The sequence below is a fragment of the Lepisosteus platostomus genome, chromosome 6 (assembly GCF_059453375.1).
Source record: "Lepisosteus platostomus isolate fLepPlt1 chromosome 6, fLepPlt1.hap1, whole genome shotgun sequence".
Lineage (NCBI taxonomy): Eukaryota > Metazoa > Chordata > Actinopteri > Semionotiformes > Lepisosteidae > Lepisosteus > Lepisosteus platostomus.
Window position 1 is genome coordinate 25,339,578 of NC_142616.1, and position 22,578 is coordinate 25,362,155.

General features: G+C 37.3%; 1 protein-coding gene across 2 annotated transcripts; it reads right to left on the reverse strand.

The window, feature by feature from the left end:
* Positions 1-324: 324 nt before the first annotated feature.
* Positions 325-21,325, reverse strand: ppp2r2d (protein phosphatase 2, regulatory subunit B, delta). 2 transcript variants are annotated; one of them, XM_088635042.1, is made up of 10 exons: positions 21,139-21,325; positions 20,905-20,979; positions 8,465-8,562; positions 8,014-8,179; positions 7,678-7,790; positions 7,344-7,521; positions 6,373-6,537; positions 3,313-3,482; positions 2,622-2,713; positions 325-2,191 (listed from the first exon to the last, which is right to left on the reverse strand). In XM_088635042.1, exons 1-10 carry the CDS (start codon positions 21,143-21,145, stop codon positions 1,912-1,914), a joined length of 1,344 nt encoding a protein of 447 aa, XP_088491168.1. In that variant the 5' UTR covers positions 21,146-21,325; the 3' UTR covers positions 325-1,911. The 2 variants fall into 2 exon arrangements, with proteins under 2 accessions (XP_088491168.1, XP_088491166.1); XM_088635040.1 differs by lacking the exons at positions 20,905-20,979; positions 21,139-21,325 and adding an exon at positions 16,840-16,990.
* Positions 21,326-22,578: the final 1,253 nt, after the last annotated feature.

Below are 22,578 nucleotides of genomic sequence, written 5' to 3' on the forward strand. Positions count from 1 at the left end.
CCCATAACCATAATAGTTTTTAATTTTGTCATTAAAAGGAATTAAAAAAAAACAGGTACATAATTCTGCAAGATTCATTTTTGAACTAAGAGAATTAAAACATGCTGTCATAACAGATTTGTTTGTTAAGGTGGTCAAAAGTAAAGAGGTCTGTAGTAACATGATTTAATACATATGGCTTTGTGGTATAAAATAACAGTTCGCAAAGAAAAACATTTAAAATTGCAAACAGCATTCATCTGAACTGCCGAGAAAAGTCGATTTTACCCATGTAATTAAATCCAACCAAATGGGTGTTCAAGTTGGTAGAATAAACAGTTCTAATTCAGGTAAACACAATTAAAATTTATTTAACTTTGGTCAAAAAAATCAAACAAGTGTATACAATTCCACCATGTTAGCATCATTATTCAACAGGGAACAAGGTCAGACTGAATGCTTAAATGACCAGAAAGTTCCTGATTTTAAAAATAGTGTCACAACCAATATACAATATATTGATAACTTACTTGTACTGTTCACCCTTAATTTTTTAACTTAAGTGTTTGCAATGCACAATGCTAACCAAAGTGGCATCCCACTGGAAAATAAGGGGCATATATTGATCCTTGCTCTAGCATTCCATTTTGTATTAGTGACAATGTAATGCCTATTTTTATTAACAGAATGGTAATCTATTTTCCAGCTTCTCTGAAAGGGAGGCACTCAGCACTTACAATAATATTTTATATCTTAAATAGTGTGTACTACCTGCATTACTGTCGATTGTAGAATCTTGACTGTCATTTTGACAAACGTAGAGCCACTAATAGCAGCAATATAATGTTCTGAGAGGAGATAATGTTAAAAAAAAGTTATTAAAAAATAATGCACATAAGGTATGGTACTTTGTAAAACATTTTGGGTGCAACTGGACATGTAACGTTATGGTTATTACAGGTATTCTTTAAAATTTATTAGCAAGACATTACGAAAGGTATTAAGGCTGCAGGTTCCCTTTTTATTACTGCCTATTGCTTTCTATTGTGGTATCAGCCTACACCATTATTTGGAACTAATGATATATATACAGTTATTTTTACAATTAACATGACTGACAACCAGCTTCCGATGGTATTTCTGCAGCTTCAAGTACTTCAGATTTTGTCCTCCCTAATCATGCTACTGAAATAGCCAGTGGGGTTGTTTTGCCTTTCCCCCTCCATTGTAATTTGAATCCACAATGTCAATACATGCAAAGCAATAAAAGAGAACATAAGAATTTATTACATATTTTCAAAATTTAAAAACACATCTCTTTAAAGGTTTTGTTACTTTTATTAAGTGGTTGACACCAAATGGTGTGGTTATATAGATACAGTCAGTGAGTAAATGTTACTATGCATGAAAAAAGAAAAAAAAAACCTGTCCACTGACCAAACTCGAGACCTCTTGTAAGTGCTTAAAAGGTAAAACACCAGAGCCTTGAAGGAAGGCCAGGGGAGGAATGTTAACAGGCATCATCAAGCAAAATTTATTTTTAAAAAAAGGCCCAAAATTACAGTAAAGAGACTACAAGTTTGACAAAATGTCATTCCTTGGGTGTTCCATAATTTGGTCAATAAATCATAAAAGGCTCAGACTTAAATAAATACACTATGTTTTGAGCATTTGGCCTCTACTGAGTGCTGTCCATCAATTCTGCTTCTTTTGGCCCTCTCTTGGTTAGAGAACCCTTGATTGTGCCCTCCCACTGAAGGCTTAATACACCACTGACTCAAAGAAACAGGCCCTCTTTTCTCCATCTGCTAAACAAGGAGATGAGTGCATCAAATTCTTCACTAGGAGGACAAGAAGGCCGTTTCTTTTACAGATAAACAACTAGGCTTAACTATGCAAGAACAAGACTTTGCCCTCAAACAACAGCCATTCTTAATTGATTTTGTCCTGGAATATATACAGGTTGTTGGTGGCTGCTACTGCAATGATGTTTTCTTTCGGATGCCAGGCTGTGTGGAGAATCTTCTTGTTGAAGTCCAGACTGTCAACACTTATCTCATCTTTCTTCCTCTTACCACCTGTGCACACTTTGCGTGGCTTCAACATGGCACGTGGTTTGCTGCTTTCTCTGGATGCTTCAAGCGTGATGTCCCTCCTGGTGTTTCTATCAAACATTCTGAAGAAGTTATTGTAGGAGCCAGTCATAATAGCACTACAAGGAGGGAAAAAAAATCTTTAAATAATAATAATAATAATAATAATAATAATAATAATAATAATAATATCCTTCTTTGCTATTTCAAATATTAAAGTGAACCTTTGATTAAGTGCTCGGAAGAGGAAAATTGAATTGTTCCATTCTAACCCTTCTGATCCATTTATTGTGATAAATATGATTGCACCGCTAGATATTACTACAATAAAGCAAATTAGGAAGGTGCAAAATTTCACCTTTCTTCTATTTACTCCAAAATTGCTTAAGAATGGATTTAGATTCAACAGAAATCTGTGAAATGGTTCTGAGTCCTTTTGAGCACAGGATGCCTTGTCATTCATTACACGGAGAAACAAAATGAGCAGCCTGATATTTATATTCATAGTATGTCTTTTTCCACGTTCATCTATTCAGATGCAAAGCTTACCTATCAGTACCATTCCAGCAGCACTCAAATTTGTCAAAAATGCAGTCATTTTCGTACAATGAACACAGCTTGCTACGAAGGTATTCATGCACCTGTAATAAAAACAAAAAGCTTTTAACAAAGATAAAACCTTATGAGGCAAAAATGTAAAAGGATCACTGTTGCCTAGTAATCTATATAGAAATCAGTCTTTCATATTTGAATTAGTATTTTATATAGATTCTCTATTGGAATTTACAAAACAATATAGGCTAAAAACTCATAAGGGGAGGGTAACGGGGGAATGATCAGGAAGGGAACATGAAGCATTTAAAATACCCTGCTTTGTAGCTTTCTAAGTTACTCTAAGAATTAGTAAAACACAAAACCCTTCTTTGAAATCTTGATACAGCTACATTCTTGGGTGAAATTCTGGAATTATATAGTCATAGAATATATGATCAAGAAAGCTTTCAGTATGTAAATGTGCATTCATTGTATACTTAGGAAAAAACATGGACATCTAAAACATGGAAAGCAAAAAGTTAAATGAAAAAATGAAAGTTGTAGTTTTCAAAAGAGATGTACTAAACTGATTAACATAATATTATAATGTATTATATATTTTATTAACATTCACAAACTTAAAATACACATGATTGATGTACATATATACCCTGGGATCAGCATATTGCACGGCAATTTAACAAACCTGGTAAGTTTCTACAGGTCGATTTTCCATGTTGAGATCCCACACCTTGACTGAGAGATAGTCTCTTGTCATCATGTAACGGCCACTGTGACTGAACTTAACATCAGATATTGAGGAGATGATTTCTGAAAAGAAAGATCTGCTACTTGGATCTTCAGGCTCCTCAAAAACTAAAGAGAAAGGAAAGAGATTCTTAAAAGTTATAGACCTTTAGCAGATATTTGCAAGTAAAGACATACAGCACTAAATTTAATATTTCAAGAACTTTATAAATGTCTCAAGCACTATGCTTCAGATAAAGCCCTGTAAGAATGTTCCTGCAGATGAACAAAAACTGACTGGCAATGTAGATTTCTGAGGTAAAACTTTTTTTCCTTCTCATACCTAGTTTCACTTATATGAATGCCTGGAAACAAAAAGTCTTATACACATCCCCCAGACCAATGTCGACCTTAACCGCTTTTACCGCAGGATCCGTCTCAGAGCACATTTTGCCGACAATTCCTCTTCACAGGCAGCTGATAACAACCCGGTTATTGATGTCATTAACAACATTAATCCCAAACAGAGCTGTTGGACTCCCTCCTCTGGCCGTTTTCCACCAGTTGATTATTTCATCAACCAATGCACTAATCAAGCTCCCAAGGCACTCTCTATACCCAGTAAACATAGGTCTAACCTCACCCAAGGAGAAAATCAGGCGCTCCAGTCTCTCCGCAACAGGGATGATATCGTCATCAAACCAGCGGACAAAGGAGGTGCTGTTGTGGTGTGGCGTAAAGATCTATATATCTTTGAAGCCTCTAGACAACTAACTGACACTTCTGCCTACCTCTCTCTCCAACAGGACCCTACCACTGACTACCAAAAGGAAGTGGTATCCACCATTTCCCTTCTTATCAGCAGCAACGAGCTCCCCCAGGAGGCGAACCGGCTCATCATGGAACACCCACAGGTATCTCAATTTTACCTCCTCCCCAAAATCCACAAACCGGACACCCCTGGACGCCCCATCGTATCAGCATGTAACTGTCCAACTACTTACATCTCAGCCTTTCTCGACAGCCTCATGAGACCGCTGGTTGAAGATCTTCCCTCATACATCAAAGACACCAACCACGCGCTCCAACTTTTCAATGATTTCCAATTTCAGGGTACCGAATGCCACATTTTTACCATGGACATCACATCTCTGTACACCGTCATTCCCCATAATGACGGCCTTACAGCCCTCAAGCACACGCTGGACAAACGCACAGTGCTTGATCCACCCACCCACACCCTGGTACGCCTTGCAGAATTGGTCCTCACACTGAACGCATTCTCTTTCAATGATCTTTTTTACCAACAGGTCAGTGGAGTTGCCATGGGCACCAGAATGGGACCCAGCTATGCCAACATTTTTGTCGGCTGGGTAGAAGAACGCTTCTTCGCTTCCTACACTGGCTATGTCCCTGACCTCTACAAACGATATATTGATGACTGCGTCGGTGCCGCCACATGCTCCAACGATCAGCTTGAATTCTTCCTGCACCATTTCACCAACTTCCACCCGTCCCTCAAATATACGGTTAACATTTCTTCCACCACTCTTCCGTTTCTAGACATCCACTTGTCTATCAACTACCCCCGACTGTCCACTTCAGTTTATTACAAACCCACGGATTCACACAGCTACCTCCTGTACAGCTCATTTCACCCCAACCACACTAAAAACTCTCTTCCTTTTTCACAGTTCCTTAGGTTACGACGATTATGCAGCGACGACATCGACTTCGAAAACCAAGCCCTCGAAATGTACTCATTTTTTATCAACAGAGGATACCCCAGCAGTGTGATTGACAGGGCCCTTGCCCGAGCCAAAAACAGCCCCCGGACCATCAACCCGATCAGGAACTCCCGCCGTAACAACCGCATTCCTTTGGTGCTTCCTTACCACCCTAACACACTTCCTATCCCCAGGACCATTAACCAGAACTTTTCCATCCTACAGGATGATCCCTCCATTGGGGCCCTCTTTTCTGATCGCCCTATCATCTCATATCGCCGACCACCTAATCTGCGTAACCTCCTTGTCCACAGCTCCCTTGACCGCCCTCAGCAACCATCCACACCAGGCACTTTCCCTTGCAAAAGAGCTCGCTGTATCACCTGCAAGTACACAGCCACCACCACACTCATTCAAGGCCCCTCAGGACAATTCCGGATCACCCAGACAGCATCTTGTACCTCCAGCAACCTTATTTACTGTATCTCTTGCAGTAAATGCCCAGCCATCTACATTGGGGAAACAGGAAGGAGACTCGGAGACCGCTTCAGAGAACACGTCAGGGCTGTGAAGATTAAAGATCTCTCCAAGCCCATTGTTTCTCATTTCACCTCTGACGGCCACGACCACTCTAATCTCTCCGTCTGTGTTCTCAAAGACGGTTTTCCGAACTCATACATCAGAAAGACCACCGAAACTAAAATTATTCTGCAGCTAGGATCACACATTCTCCCTTCCCTTAACGACAGATTACTGTTCTTTTAAATTTTCTCCATTCATTGGAAGTTTCATTTCACACCTCTCTGCACCCATTCTGACTTCACACCTCTTGATTGGCCTCTCTTTCTGTCCCCTGCTCCCGCCTCTCACTCCTCCTCCCTCTCAACCTTTGTTCTCCCGCTACTTTACCTTTGCCTACTGCCCTGTCTCTCTCACACCTGAAGAAGGCTCCACGGCCGAAACGTTGTGTTCTCTTTCTTCTTTTTTTCAGCATGGAATAAACCTATTACTTGTTCCTTTGAAGTCTTATACACGTTTATTTACAGTTTTGCAAAACCAATAACATGCTACTATATGTTAAATTTTCACCTGAGGTTTCTATCCAAATTTGGATGAAACAGATTTTCAAAATCTTACAATACAATAGGACTTCAAAATCTTACAATATTAACAAAAAACTTCAGTCGTGCAATACCATTACTACGATGGCCAAGGGTTATGAAAGAAGCAACTCATATACAAAAAAAGGCTGCTATGTAAGCATTTATATACCACAATTATTAGATACTTACACTTTGTGTGTCTGTCACAGAGGGCTGCTGCACGCATGTCACATAACCGTATAGTTCCCTTGCTACTGCTGTACACAAATACATTACAGTGATGTGGGTGACACTCTGCCGCTGTAATGACTTCTGTCAATTCTTCCATGTTGGCAGGTTTTATATCTACAATGTCTGATTTTCTCATATGAAGGACTATAATTATCACAAAATGGCAGTGCACAAAATTACAAACCTATTCAAAATTAAAACTAGAAGCATACCAATGATTTTCTTTGCTTGATAGCAATAGCCGACATTTATCAATCACATCAGATTATTCCAATTTCATTTATTCTTTTTGTCTCGGTAGTGTAAATATCATAAACTAACTGCAAATTGTAAAATATATTTTCTAGATATAAGAATTTACAGAGCTTTTGTCTCGTCTCACTGGAGTAATAAAAATTAGTGAAAAGGGATAAGGAAGCCTGACTCCTGCTAATAATTAATGTTACTGTAATTTATCCCTGTCAGTAATGTAATGTTTAATTAATCTTCCATAGAGAACACACAACTGTTTAAACTGGTGTTTACGAAACATTTTCCTAACAAAATAAATGTTATGGCATGATCATTTTAATTTCTGCTTTAACACAACATAAACACACCTGCAAACAAAGTTAGTTTTTACAAGAGAATGCCAGTTTGTGTCGAGTCATAATAAAAAACATCTTATCCCAAAACATATACGAAAGAGCCCACTTATTCACCAATGAAGTGCAGTTCCCACAGGCTACTGAAATAAGAAGTCTCTCTACAATATTCTGATAAACATAAAAAAAGCATTAGCATTAAGCTATCCTTAAGATTTTATATTTTACATGTGACTATTCCTAGTTTCCGGAGTCCCACTTTTTAAAGAATAAGAAAAAGACATTCATTATATCACACTTTCCTTAAAAACCATATGCAGATTTGCCAACCACAAAAAAGGATACTAAAACTTCTATCTGTGATTTCTAAGTGCCATAGATTTATTCTTAAGTCATCTGCAGAAAGGTAGGTTTCATGATCACTATTTACTGAAATGGAGTTAATGTGATATGTGTGAGCATTTGCAAAAATTCTTCGAGGACTTGCTTCTACCATCAAGTCCATGGGCTTCAAAACAGGTACCTGCAAAAGAAAATATTTCAGTTCCAGTGGTCCCACAGAATGAACATGTACTAAAGTAAGTTTTCTAGCTCAGAAGAAAGGGCAGGAAACAAAATCGCAGAACAGTTAAGCAAAATAGACTGGAGTACTCTGCACTGCAATACAAGGCACACAAACCCGTAGTGATGTGATTCTGAAAGGATCTCTCAGTCTTCCGTCTTCATCTTTTAAGTTGTAGCCCTCTGCCCTTTTGTCCCTTTCACTTATTTTCCACAGTTTAATAGTTTTATCTGAAAGAGTGTTTAATAAAAGTCTTCATAAACTGGGACATTAACATACTGTGGTTATTTTACAAACTATAATCAATAAGAAACAGAAGCAACATTAACAATATTTCCACACAATAAATGCATTTAACAAGAGAGATTTACGGTTTTAAGATTGCTAACTAAAGTTGACAGAATTCTTAGTCATCAATTTCCAAACAATCAAAGATTAAGTTTCAGCTCTTACCATTTGTAGAGAGCAGGAAATGAGCAGCATTTTGTTGGGGTAGCCATCTAATTTTGTTAATTTTTTCCTCAATTTCTAAACTCTTCAAATAGTCAAACTCAGGTTCATGACTCTGAAAAGTACTGTAAACATTATATTCGCCTCTTGAGTGAGGTCGGTTTTTACTCTGAAAAAAAGAGTAAACACATTAACTACAACAGTGAAATAATTTAAATGTCTATAACTGTAAGAAGCTGAGCAAAGTTTCTTCTCTTCCAAAAGAATCCTGATTAGTGAACTAAAAATAAAGGAACAAAATAAACTAAAGAGTATTAAAATGAAACAGTTCTGTGTTTAGGTAAATTAACAAAAGCTACAATTAATTCTTTTTAAGGAATTTTTTAGTTTTAATTGCTTATTTATTTTTACTCAGTAAGTCATGTATTAAATATAAAATCTTCAAACATCTGACCTCCTGCTCCCTCTGAAATATGACAACTCGTCCTCCTTTGTCTCCAGTAGCTAGCAAGTCTCCAGAGTAGTTGAATTCAACTGTTGAAATAATGTCAGCTGCAAAAACAAAGCAAAAGAAAACATACTTAAGATGTCTTGAAAATATACTACAGTAACAGGTTTTAATTTTAAGTACCTTTCACATCAAAAATGTGCCTGCTTCTGAGGGATCAAACAAAAACGTTACACCACCTGGCAAATGCAAATTCAAAATCCAATATCTGGTAGTTCTCAGGGCAGTTATGAAAGAGCCATAACCAGGCGACTGTTTATTGCCCCTTTCACAGAAGAGCTTTGACCTTGAGTGTGAGCGGGCTGACCTGGGTTGGCAGTGACTCACTTCAGGAAATGGGCTGATGCAGGATGAGTGACGTAAAATACTTTAATTGACAGTAGGATGAATATTAGGAAACCATGAAATCTACCAAAACTGCAATAATCGTGAAACCCCAGCCATGCCAAATTTTGTAACCTAGATTTATATTTATATATTATACCCTACATTTATATTTCCATTTTACTTAAGGCACAGCACAGAGCTGAATTCAGTCATCAAGATCCGGGACCATACTTGCTACCCTTGCTACAGGTTCACACTCACGTGACGTGACCACAACACAACATAAGCCCTTACGCTGCTCATGTTACACCTGTCTTGCAAGATGGAGGAAGGAAAGGAAGTTCCGCATCACGTCACAATTCGTGGGAACTTGCACGCAAGTTTGTGGCAAAATGGCGACTTACATTACTTTCACATAGTTCATGATATTGTGCTTAATTTGAAAATGATGTCAATGAACTTATTTTGTTACCGAAATGTAATAATCGGTCTGAGAAATTAGGACTGCTGTTCCAATTTCATTTTAACAGCCCTGCATACACATATGCGCCCCCAGGTGGTACACCAGATGACCCTGGAAATTTGTTATGTGCACTGAAAAATTGGTTCAGGTTTTCATATTTTCTATTGTAATAAAATCAGTTTATGTTTCAAATACAAAGCCTATGTACTTTGCTACGATGATACAGTGCGCTAATACTTGAGTGGACACAAGAGCTTTGTAATTCTATACCATTGTATAGGAATGTGTGCTACGAACGTAAGTGGCCAATTATATTTTCAAAAAAGTTCTCCAGCGAATAGGGAGGTAGGAGGATGTGCGTGATTTTGAAACACTGCCAATCTAGCAGGCACAGGAAAGCATGATGGATAACAGAAAAATGTTTCATGTTCTAGGTTAGTTTGAGAAAAATACACCGAGCATCTCCGTTTCGCTCCCATGCGCATTAAATAAAAACTTTTTAACTTCTGAGACGGACTCCTGACTGCATTTTAAGGGGAAACAAAGAAAAATTTCTCCAACAGCGCCACATTCGCCAACAGAACAACTGATTGAAAATGAATACCTCGCAAAAATCAATTATGTCATTACTGAAAGGGATAGACATCAAGAGTAATGATGTCAGCTCCGAAAGCTCACGCACAACTGTTGAAAACAAGGAGGATTATATAATCGGCCACCGACACTAGCTCTGCTGCTGAACCTGCTAGTGTTAGCAAGTGTCGGAAAACGGCTACAAGGCAATACGATACTGTTTGGGATTTACTTACACCGGGACGGAGGAAGAGCCAAGACCACAGTGTGTCATATGCTGTGAGATTCTCAGCAATGAAAGCATGAAGCCAGAACATCCGAGGTGGCACTTAACCATGAAACATGCTCTTGTAGGATAAGCCTGTTGAGTTTTTTCAAAGGAAAGTTAAAGATCTGAAGCAGCGCAAGTCCACCATAGGGCACAGTGTCATTCCAGTTTCCAAAGCCCAAGAAGCATCTTACCATGCAAGCTTGCGGACTGCTAAAGCAGGTAAGACCCACACTATTGGTGAAGAACTTTGTTTACCGTTGGCAAAAGAGCTAAAATGTATTATGTGTGGAGAAAAAGCTGCTCAACAGCTCGACCTGGTGGCCCATTCGAATGACAGTCACTCGTAGAATTATTGATAAGGCAGATGATGTCAAACATACGCTGACAGAGCACATTAAGATGAGCAGATGCTTTTCACTGCAATTTGATAAGTTTGTAGATTATTTGGCCAATTTGCTCGTTTACGTTAGATATGAGTTTGAGGGTATGTCCCATGAGGACTTTCTGTTCTGAAAGCCGCTACCAACAAGAACTACAGGAGAGCACATATTTCGGCTTCTGAATGAATTTATCGAAGAGATTGGCATTGACTGCAAAAAATGCACTGGAGTTTGTACAGACTAGAGCGATGACAGGCAGACACAGTGGTGTAGTTGCACAAATTAGAGAGGCTGCACCAGATATGAAGTGGATGCACTTTAGCATCCACCGCGAGGCCTTGGCAGCCAAGAAAATGCCTGAGGATTTAAAATCTGTGTTAGACTCTGCTGTCAAAGTTGTGAATTCTATCAAGGCTCGACCAATGAATTCAAGTCTGTTCAGTGTGCTTTGTAATGAAATGGGCAGGGAACACATGCAGCTTTTGCTACATACTGAAGCGAGATGGTTATCAAGAGGCAAAGTGCTCACGAGGCTCTTTGAACCACACTCTGAGGTACAGATGTTTTTCATGACCAGCAATCTCTCTTGGTAAGTCTATGATATGTTCACGTTTGAATGAGCTGAATATGGGACTGCAGGGGCTCTCTTTAACAAATTTTGACGTGTCTGACAAGATCACTGCTATGAAGAAAAATCTGCAGCTTTTTGTTAATAAAATTAACACAAGTGATATCTCTGCTTTTCCAACTTTGGAGATCTGCACACATATGCTGTGGCACTTGATGCAGCTGTTCATGATGCGATTGCAGTGCACCTCTGGTCATTGGAAGAACAGTTCTCAGAGTATTTTCCAGTTGAGGTCACACCAGAGTGGATTAGGAACCCCTTTACTGTTGATGTTGTAGGAATACCCAAGGATCTGACCTGTGCTGAACAAGAGAAGCTACTCGAGTTATCATCTGATGGGACTTTGTTGTCAGAATTGAAACGACAGTCACTGTTGGAGTTCTGGATCCAAAGACAGAGTGAATACCTAGCCCTCTCATTAAAGGCTGTGCGGTTTGTGATGCTTTTTGCTACTACCTACCTTTGTGAGAAAGGCTTCTCTGCTCTCAATGTAATTAAAACAAAGTATTGCAACAACAAAACGGATGCCGAGCCAGATCTGCATTTGAAGCTCACTGCCCTCGTCCCTGACATTGCAAGGCTTTGCTCGACTAAATAGGCCCCCCCTTCTCACTAAAATGGTAAGTGCTCAGTGCTATTTTTATTAGATGTGTGTGTGCGCACGTGCTCATGTTGGTCATTGCGATTTTCTGTGGTTTCTAGGAGAAGATGACTTGTAGGTGGTACTTGGATGCTTTGGGTTAATCAGGGGTGGTACTTTGTCCAAAAAGTTTGAGAACCAATGACATATAATAAATATTAGTTTATGTGAAATTGTTGTGCACATGCTTCCTTAAGAGGTTTCACCTAATCCCTTGTAATACTTGTCAGAGTCAACTCTATGGACATCATTGAAGCAAGATCTAGAGCACAAAGAAAAACAAAGGGGATGTACATTTAAAACCAAGAACAGGAGACACATCTTTACACTGAGGGTGGTGGGTGTCTGGTACAAACTACCCATGCTGTCAGAAATAAAATGGATATGGTCGAATGGTCTTCTGTTTGCAAACTTTCTTACGCAACTGTGTGCTGTGAACAATGGACACAAAATGAAACCTGCAGGAAACGTAGATGTAGGATGTAGTGCACAATACATATAAAGCTTACCAAAAATTTAAGGATATGGGATTTGATCTTGGTGAAGGCAAGGGCCCCAAAATCATAAGCTTTTTAAATTCTACATACACATTAACAGAATGACAGCACTATTCTATTTATAAGCTTTAAAACACTGACAAATCCAAATAAAGGCACTGGTAATGTTTGTTAGAGCAGACAAAACCAGGTCACCTTTGAAGGGTTTTAACTCACGAACAAAATGACTTCAATCAAACTTCATTTAACTTTCATTCATCATTTCTCTCCATACATGTATAAAACTTTATGAAAAATAAAGATGGTGAAGCACAATTTTTGTCTAGTATTCAACAGATTTCCTTTGGAATAACCCCGCTGTCAAACCAGGTACTCACCAGTCTCAAAACAGAAAGTTTCAAATACAACAGAAATTTCATAACCATCCTGACCAGCAATTATGTTGTTCTACGATGCACACACAACTTTAATGAGAAATGTTTACACTTTGCACTGTATCTGACTTTAAAAATAATCAATCCAAGAACCCCCAGAGTAAAGATAGGACCTAAAAGATCAGCTCTGACTAACCAAAACCTATTTAGTTGAACATGTACTCTTTAATATAACAGGGAAAAAAAATACATGCACCCACACTGCATGTCTCCAACATTGCAATAAGAGAAAATAAGTCATTTCTATCTGATCTATGGTTGTTCATTAGTTAAAGTTAAAATCAAGCAAAACTGTTACGACCCCAAGTGTCTAGGAGTAAAGGGGTGTAACATTTAGGATGGATTTGGATGCAGGTGGATTTCTGGTGAGGGACTTAGGATGCGTGACAAGTTTGGTGCAAAAGGGATTTATTTTAAAGTGAACAAGTGACTGGTACGTACATAAGACACAATAACACACAGGGAAAAGGAACTAGAGCGGTGCCAAAGGTAAGAAAATAAACAAAATGGAGCTGCCTAATACAGTGAGGGGAAGCCGACCTAACTATCAAAACCTGAAACACTCGGTCTTCGGCGTCTTCAAACGCCCTGGTTAACCTTCACTAACTACTCAAAACCATACAAGACAAAAGGCACTCACCTGTCCTAAACTAGTGTTACTAATACAAAGACCAACTACATGTGCACAATGTACCTGACAACCTTAACTAACCCTTTACACAAAATTTCACACAAATACACAAGTGAACCACGAATACAAACAAGGGAAAACAAGAGTAGACACAAGGAATAGGGTACAAAAGAGCACAGAGGTTGGGCAAGGTAATGGCGAAATAAAGGAAAATACAAACAAACAAAAGTACAAGGAGACGAACACAAACCAACAAAGCTGAAGCTATATGGAAATACACACAAAGCGAAACAAACGAAAACGAAGAGAAGCTGAGGCAAGGCAATAGCAAAGCTGAGCAGAACCGAAGTTGAGCGAAAGGCCCCTTCATTCTAAAAACCTCATAGTTAAATACTGAAGAATTTGAGTTGTGATTGGCCGAGAAGCTGATTGATGATGATGTAATACGGAAACAATGGTGCAATGATGGACCAATGGGGGGGGTACCTGAATACATAAAGCGGGTGAAAAAAACAAAAATATGGACACGCATGGGGGGTGTAACAAAAACAATGTGTCACAGAAAAAATTCATCTACTGTACTACATTTAACTTGTTTATATATCACCATGTAATTCAAATACAAATTCAAATTTTGAAAGAACATAAATAATGTAATATTGAATTAACTGTTAAAATCTCTCACAATGTGAAATAGGTTTTGTTCATGGCACTTTTATGGAAAAACACTCGCCAGTAAGCAACTAATTTTATAAATACCCCTTAAACACAATTTTAATTCAAGTCAGTACATCTGATTCTAAAAATGTATATATTCTTATTCAAAAGCATAACGAATTCAGCAAGTCCTGGGTTAAGCCTGGACAGTTTAACTATTCTGATATTAAGAGCAGCAGAAAATAAAACTTGAGACACATGCTGTTGGCACAACCAGCCAATTAGACAAAGTACTGGAAGCACTTGAATGTTTTTAGTTCACCATTTTACAGAGCATCCAGTTCTCTATAATTGCAGAAAAACACTTCGAATCACAACAAATGTGCTGCAATAAGGCTTCTTTCGATTTGGCTTGTCTAATGCACAAACCCAAAAGATGCTCTAGTAGTGTACGTTCTGATCACCTCCCATACTAGCACTAAAGGAAAAGCACTTTCACATGGACCCCCAAACAGGGAAACTGGAGACTTCAAACCGGGATTTAATTTGATTATTTATTTTTTGTGAATTAATAATGTTTAGGAAATTTAGGACAGATCAATAATTTATATATTAACTGTGGCACCAATAACTACTGCCCTCAAGAAAATTATGATTAAGAATTTAAGACTCAACAATAAGAAGTAGAACTAATAAATATGATGTCGACTTTAATGCAAATGAGCTCTTTAAAATGAATGTGTTAACAATGCTCTTTCACTGCTCTTCAACACTGGTGACCATTCTTATTGTAGTTTCAAGAGCAGATACTGTTTTTGACATTCTTCTGGACACTTGGCAGCCGTGTCTCCCCTAGACATTCAGTGTCCCACGAATCAAAGCTGTTCAATTACTATAAATATTCTCTGCTTCTAATTTTCAGGACTGTAAATAGTCAGCTGGAAAAAGGAAAAAAGGCTTTTCTGTTCACATCTATTCCCATATCTCTCAGAGAATAATGTTGAAAAAAGTAGAAAGGAGCAGAGTTAAAAGGCTATGGACTTCATATATAAAAGCACACCTGGTGAGTCGAGAACAGATTTGCTTTGAGAGGCAGGGCTCCCTTAATTTAAAATTAAACTTACATAGGTATCAGAAGCAGCGGACCACAGATTAAATATACTTTATGTGCCCTTTTTAAGAAGTATTCATGCATGTTACAGATTTTATCTTTTAAAAGTTGATTTTTTTTAATTGTGGCTTTATCTCTAGCTTTTTACACAAAGAAATTAAGCTGACCTGGAATGTCCTTTGATGTGTGACAGCCATTTAACCCAATAACTGAATACTGCTGAAATCCAGGGCATAACTTTTAAAAGAACAATTATATAAAATAGCCAACTACTGAGTTTTACAAAGGAAGACTAAAAACATGTACCCATCACAAAATACATAGAACACTGTCCACATGTACAATGAGAACAAGTTCTAGAGTGGGAAGCATATATCAAAATACTGTAGGATAGTAACCTAAATACTCTTCTACTACTTTGGCTTTTAAAATTTTAAAAAACATTAACGTGTAGCTACTATTACGTGTAGTTAGTATGTAATACTATTTCTAATCACTATTTTGGATTCAAACAATTGCAATGATTTAATTAACACAACAAATGCAGCCTTAGTTGACAAAAATATATAGATATCAGAAGGAATCTAAAACCTTGGTCAGTCTGAGGGTGGAAAACAAAGCTTCTTTAGCCAGCCCAAATATGAGAAGGCTTAACAAGTACAGCTAATATTCCCTGGCACAAATTTACAACTTCTCTGAAAGGATTAGCTAATCCAATCATAATACAAATTAAAAATGTTTAAGAAAGAATTCTACAGTCTAGAATATTATATTGTGCTTACCTTCATTGTTTAAAGGCCTACACAGAGCAGATTATTTTTTCTTTATGTACTCACATTCCGCAGCAGTAGTGTCTACAATTGTTTAAGTCAGGAAACACGAAGAAAAGGCTTTTTTTAGACCTGAACTCTAGATAACTCTTCTGATGCCTGTGTTAAGTCTCCTTTACAGTGTTTAAGTTAAACAGCAAAATGTTTTTTCCCTAGCATGCCTGACATTTGCAGCCTTCACCTGGAGATACAATTCATTAGATCTTCATTAATATTTACAAGTTCCTTGAAGTGAAAGAATCTTTACAGAAAAATAAAAAAACATTAAAAATTCAAAAAGAAAAATTGAAGTCTAGTGATGGATTGTTAAAAACTATATTAAATCATATTAATTATAAAGCAAGTGTGTGGTCTTATCTTATCTTCAAGCAGGAAGTTAACCTTTTTAAGCGATATTGCTTTATAGAAATAGCATTACATATGTTAACTTAATATTTGACAACATCCATATTCTAAAAAGCGATCATTAATAAACAATGGAAAGTCTCTTATATGATTCGTGAGACAGCAATAGAAAGCCTGTGCTAAATATATATGCTGTGTTAAATGAGTAAGCACATTCAGACTATGGGAACAAAATAATTACTTCTATTCACTGACTGAATGTTTTTTTTAGCAAATGTTAAAATGAACCTACACACTTTAAAGCCTAAAAAACAGTTTTGAACCCAATGTTTTACAATGTTGTAGTAAATTAATGAGATATTTTGATTAATGAAACCTAGCAAATTCTGCATTATTTCGATCACAAACAGCAAGTTAGTTCTGATGGAAATTCTAATATTTCCCTCACTTTCATTGTCTTTATTGGGTAGCCCGGTAGCACATATTGATCCACATGGTCAAGCTCTGAGAAAACCATTAAGTGTGCTCTCATACCTTGATCAAAGGATGAAGCTGACATCAGTGCACTTGTTCCAGGAGTGGAAGATTTAAATGCCTGCAAAAAACTGCAGGGAAAGCATTTCATCTTCTGGAAGGAGAAATCATAAGCTGAGATCCCTTATTTGAAAAGGCCACAATATGGATGGGCCAGATACCCATTCCTTTGGAGGATTTCCTTCTAGTCCACGTTTTGCAGGCATCTAGGAAATGTCTACCACATAAATGCCCCAATACAGAATTAAAGGGCATGACAAAACTATCGTTTACATTTACAGTGCTGCAACGGTAGAGTGTTTTTCCAAGCTGCCACCTGAACAGAGAGCCTGCACGGGACTCAGCTAGCTCATTCTATGTCAAATATCTGCTCTTTATTAAAACAAACAGTGTAGCAGGTCAAAACCCAGTAGCTACATTTGGTCGGTCGTACCATTAAATCCCACATTTTGTTAAAATTTGCTCATTCGGTTAAAATTAGCATCTCTAAAGGTATTAAAAAAATCACTCCAGTGCCGAGAGAATCAGGCAGCAAATCAGCCTTAGTTTCTTCCACGGGATCATGGAGGTAGGCAGCTCCCCTTGTTTTCCTCTTCAGGTCAAGCCAGAAACACTGAATCACTAACAGATCTGTCAGCCAACCAATCCAAGAGAAGTAAGCCTTATCCATATGCATCATCTGCCTTTCCTTAGATAACACCTCTTGTAACAGGAAATTTCAAGCCATCTGTGTCACATATACTGGTCTCCCAACCGCAGTGCAGAAATCAATTCTTGTTCTTACAGCCCAGCTGACATAGCAAATTAAAATGCAAGTTTTTTTAAATCAATTCTTTTTCCTTTAAACAAGAAATTTACAAGTAGATTTATATTTTTAATAACTTCATAATTTAAGTTTGCTTAAAAATGGTTTCTATTTTAAGGCATACCGCTAGTTCACAAAACCCTAAAAGATTCCACTTTCTACCACTGTAAATTAAGTCATCCTGAGTGTATTTTGTAAATATCATAAAACATACCAAGACAAAAATAAAATAAGAGCTATGCCATCCAAAAGCATTTCTAATGTAAATCTCTTAAAAAATTAAAACAAGTTGCTCTGTCTTATGTACCGGTCCTATGCACTGTTCAATAATGAACCCTATAATTTTGCTTACTATATAAAACATTTAAAGATTAACTTTAAGACTTATGCATTAAACAGCCAAGAAGCATTGATTAAAACCCAGATACATGCATGCACAAGCCTAATAGTTGTTACAATAATAGACAAGAAGCCTTCATCAATTTCCCTACGGGATTAATAAAGTATTATCTATCTAAACTCTAAAAAATAAAACTGGTTTCCACTATGTATTTTAGCAAAAACATAAACAGAAGAGAATACAGATTTCTTTTTTCTTCTGTTCTCAGACCTCAAGTTATAAATCACATCCAACTTAATAAAAAGTAAACTATCAGAAAATACAATGGATTTCCATGTTCCACATTACCACATTAAATTAAAACTACGCCCTTGCAAACCATCAACACCAATTACAATATGAGACAAAAGAGACACTGATACAAACACTAATACAGAATAACCCAAACTGAAACGTAGGTAACATAACGGTTTGTCCTTGAATATGACACCGTTCAGACAAAACCATACATATTCTGATACTTTTACATAAGACTATGATACCTGTATTCCTAAATGCCACATTCAATGGATTGATTTTACACTAAACCAGAAAATAGATCTAATTCACACCAGTGTATAAATCTGGTTTTTCATTCATTTCAATAAGTGTTGGGAAGGGCTAACAGCTAATGGGTCGCACATCAGTTAACACCTGAGCAGCAAAAAAATGACTCAATGACCAACTCACTATATTACGTGAAGAAATTAATGCACATTTTTTTTCTTTCACGCAGACACAATGTGGACATGATGACTGAACCCCTCCTGAACAATGGTATGTATTGACATGCCCGTGCACCTATGCTAAAAAATGAAGTGATGATTATGACCTCAATCCAGATGAACAGGATATACATGCCTTTACTCATTTGCCACTTACTTTTTTGTCAACAGGTGGCTCACCCAGTACTTCAAATGATATAAGAGTAAATGCATTAGTGTGTAAAATGGCTTCTCCAAGAAGTCACTATAAATAAGATTTTGTTCTTAACTGCTTTACCTGATAACGGAATAAAAAATGGTGTGGAAAGTATTTTTTTACACACCAGGAAGATCTACTTGTTAAAACACAAACAGCCTACATTAAAAAGCCAACGAATTTCTTATTTCTTATTTGATAATATAGAGGGAATCCTACACAAAATGGTTACAATCACAATAAGTGGTTGAAACTATTTCAACATTCCTAATCCCTAATAGTATGAAATAATATTTGTACCTTTCAGTTCACTCTGAAGTGCAATACGATTTAGCCTTGTCTGACCTGCCAAATGATTTTGAAAGCAAAAGGGTCACAAAAGTACCAAAATCTTCCTACAAATTCAGTACAAATGACACAACATACTTAGAATACAATGCTAAAATGATTTATTTCCTAGTGAAATACTGTAAAACATTACAAAGAAAGTCACAATATTATAGTGTGGCATTTGATGGCATTTCAAATTGACCTTCAATTCCAAAACCAAACTGCAAATGTGTTTTTAAGAGGTGCTTTATTGTTGGTCATTTTAAAATGGCAGAATCTAAAAGTGAGAATTAACATCATTCAGACTTCGCATTCACTATAGGTAACTGCAATAATAAGGTAAAGCACTTTTGTGGTATCCTTAAACAAAATGTTTTGTGTGTAATTAAGAAAATCTGATGAGAAAAACACCCATTGAAATCCCCTTAATTACCATCCTGCTACAATGCACTAATTCTATAATTTAGTATCATAGCTTATCCATAACAAATAATTAAACCTGTTCTATCAATTTCTTTAACTTATATTGTTTACTGAGAAGTATTAATTGCATTTGAAACAAACAAAACAGATTTTAAGCTACATTTGGATTGTTTTGTACTGCAATATACAAAGTTATCAGTGGGTACACCTCCTGAAATACTGTTAGAGCTCTTGGCGTGGCTGAAATGTGGACTGCTAGCACTGCAAATCCATCACAGTACACAACTACCTAGACCTTGGGTATCTATCTATATAATCAAAAAGTGAACTTTTTTTAACATACACAGGATGTTATTTAAACTCTCCATATTAAACTAATAATAAATGTCAATTCATTAATTTTATGTTTTCACTCATCTTTTGTATGAATAACAGCCAGATAGAGATCGTTTCGTTAGATGGTTTTACATATGTATGTGCTAATCGTTACTCAGTGTGGCTACAATATCGGAACATCGTGTTGAGAATATTACAAATATCCTAAATCTGACGTAATTGACTTGTTATTTATGAATTAAATCAATATTAAGTGTTACATAAGGTAATATATTTACATTTTCTTTACGTTCAGAGAAACATTACCTATTTACCATCCACTGAATTATTTGTTTTCTCCTCTCTGCAAAATTACTAACCTAGCTCTAAAGAAAGCTAAAATCACCGATTCAGTCACAAATAGGTGAGGCCCTGCCTCGGTTCGACAAAGTGATCTAAATAAAATATAAATAAAATAAAAGCCCACCCAAGTTATTGTCTAAAAGATAAAAATACAAAAGGATAAACGCCAAAGAGCTATCGTTAAAATGTTCTCCGAGGCTCTTAGGCGTTGGAGCCTTTTTCCACCCTTTTAAACACCACATAATACATCAGTCTGGACGCAGCACATAGACGTCACTCGAATTAAAAGAAACTTGCCCCTGGTTCGAAATATAGAGATAGCAAACGGGACATTGATCACTGCATTGCATTATGCAACGTAAACGACTTTAAGAATGTTCTCCCTCTAAGTATCTAGCCATACTAGTCCGTATATAACCCCTGACAGTGATCTGTGCTCCGAGCAACACAGCAAGGCGCTTAATTAAACACCGAAAAACACATTGCCAAATGTCATTCCATGCAGCGAAAAACACACTCACAAGCTTACCTTCCGCCACATCTTCGTCTATGGCGCCTTTTACTTGAGAGAAACACCACTGAAAATCATTCCCTCCTCCGACTCCTATAATGAAATACAATTTTAACAGGTTTAGCACACAGCATGAATCCCGATTTTTCTGCAATATTCCCATTGCCTTTCATGCACTGGTAACAGTGCAGCTAGGCCGCACTTGGAGTGCAAGAGGCCTCTCCCCCTCCTGCAATAAAGTTGCTATCTTACCTGCCATTGCGTCCTCCTGGAGCAGATCTGGCGTCGCTAAGGATTCTCTCGAATTTTATTATCGTGCTTTCTTTCGGCTTGCAAAGCTGCTGATGGGGAAGAGAAAGAGATTAAAGAGCCGGGAATCAGAGCCACTAAAATTGCCCGTGATTTTTTTTCAAAATGGCGCACATTGCCAGTCGACATGACACGATGACGTCATTTAATAGACACTTTTGAAAAGGCTGCTTCAAATGAATCATCCCCTCGGAGACCAAGAAACAGGAAGGCGATGTGTGGGAAGACAGGGAATAGGGAATAAAACAAGCGACCGGTTCGAACTGTATGAAGTATACAAAAAGGCAAAACAGTATGTTTTAATTATATACAGAGATTTGAACATTTATTTTGTAATAATGTGCATTACAAGCCGACCACAGGTTGTATTATATTTAAAACTCCGAAACAAACTTTACGGTTAGCTACATGGGATAGCTTACTATATAGAGTTTATACCATAACCCGATTTGGTATTTTAAGGCCCATACATATCTGTTATATCCACAATACAAATTGGTTTACTTTTATCTGACATTTTAAGGAATAGCAATGGTGATTTTAACAATAATTAGCCTGATTCATATATTAAATTTAGCAGGCAGAACTGTTGTTGTTTTTATCCCAATATAGTTTGTTGGAGGTATCACAAAAGTAATGAGTGAAATTTATTTCATTCATTGAACACTAAATTCAGTCCATTCCATTTGCTTCTGGAAAAATGTGCCAGATATCTCAGACCTCTATTGATTCACAATGCAAAAAGTATAACAATGTTCAATCCTTTTTTGTCTTGAACCATAATCAGGGTGTTTTTCCTTCTTCCTTTTTCTTCTTTCTTCGCAGAAGACATGTGGTGGTGAGGAAGGAGAAGTCAAATGGATGTTCCTGTTATGAATAAAACAATTACATGCTACCCAAAGGGACTTTGGGACACAAGTATAGCTTCTGTTCTTTGGGAACTGTTGATTCAAGATCATTCAAGAAGTGGGGTTCTTCCCTAGGATGCAGGAAATCTTTTTATTGGAGGATACGTGCAAAGTAATGCATTTCATTGCATGTATAGGACAAATAAACTCTGAACTCTAAGGACACTGCCTATGGTAGGAGTTACCATAGTTATCCCTGCTGGCTGGAAAGCCTGATGTTGTGTGGTGTTAGGGACTTGAATGGGTACTGAAACCTGGGTCCACTTCTTGGCTGGGGATTCTGGACTTGAGTGGGGGTAAGGAGTTAATGCTGCAGTGTTATCTGCTTGTCTTTTTCCTGCAGTAATGAGGAGCACTCACTGCACTTGTGAGTAGGTGCTGAGTTCTACAGTGTGTTCATTCTTCAAAGCCCTTCGCAGCCATGTCAGCAGGGAATGAGATGACAACTTGGCATGAGTCCTAGCAGGCAGACACC

Coding starts and splice junctions, on each gene's coding strand:
- ppp2r2d (XM_088635040.1), bottom strand. CDS start 16,930: ATGAAATGCTTTCCCTGCAGTTTTTTGCAGGCATTTAAATCTTCCACT. Junction 7,522..7,677: donor TCAGAATCACATCACTACGG/GTTTGTGTGCCT, acceptor TTTCTTTTGCAG/GTACCTGTTTTGAAGCCCAT. Junction 3,483..6,372: donor CTGTGACAGACACACAAAGT/GTAAGTATCTAA, acceptor CTTTCTCTTTAG/TTTTTGAGGAGCCTGAAGAT.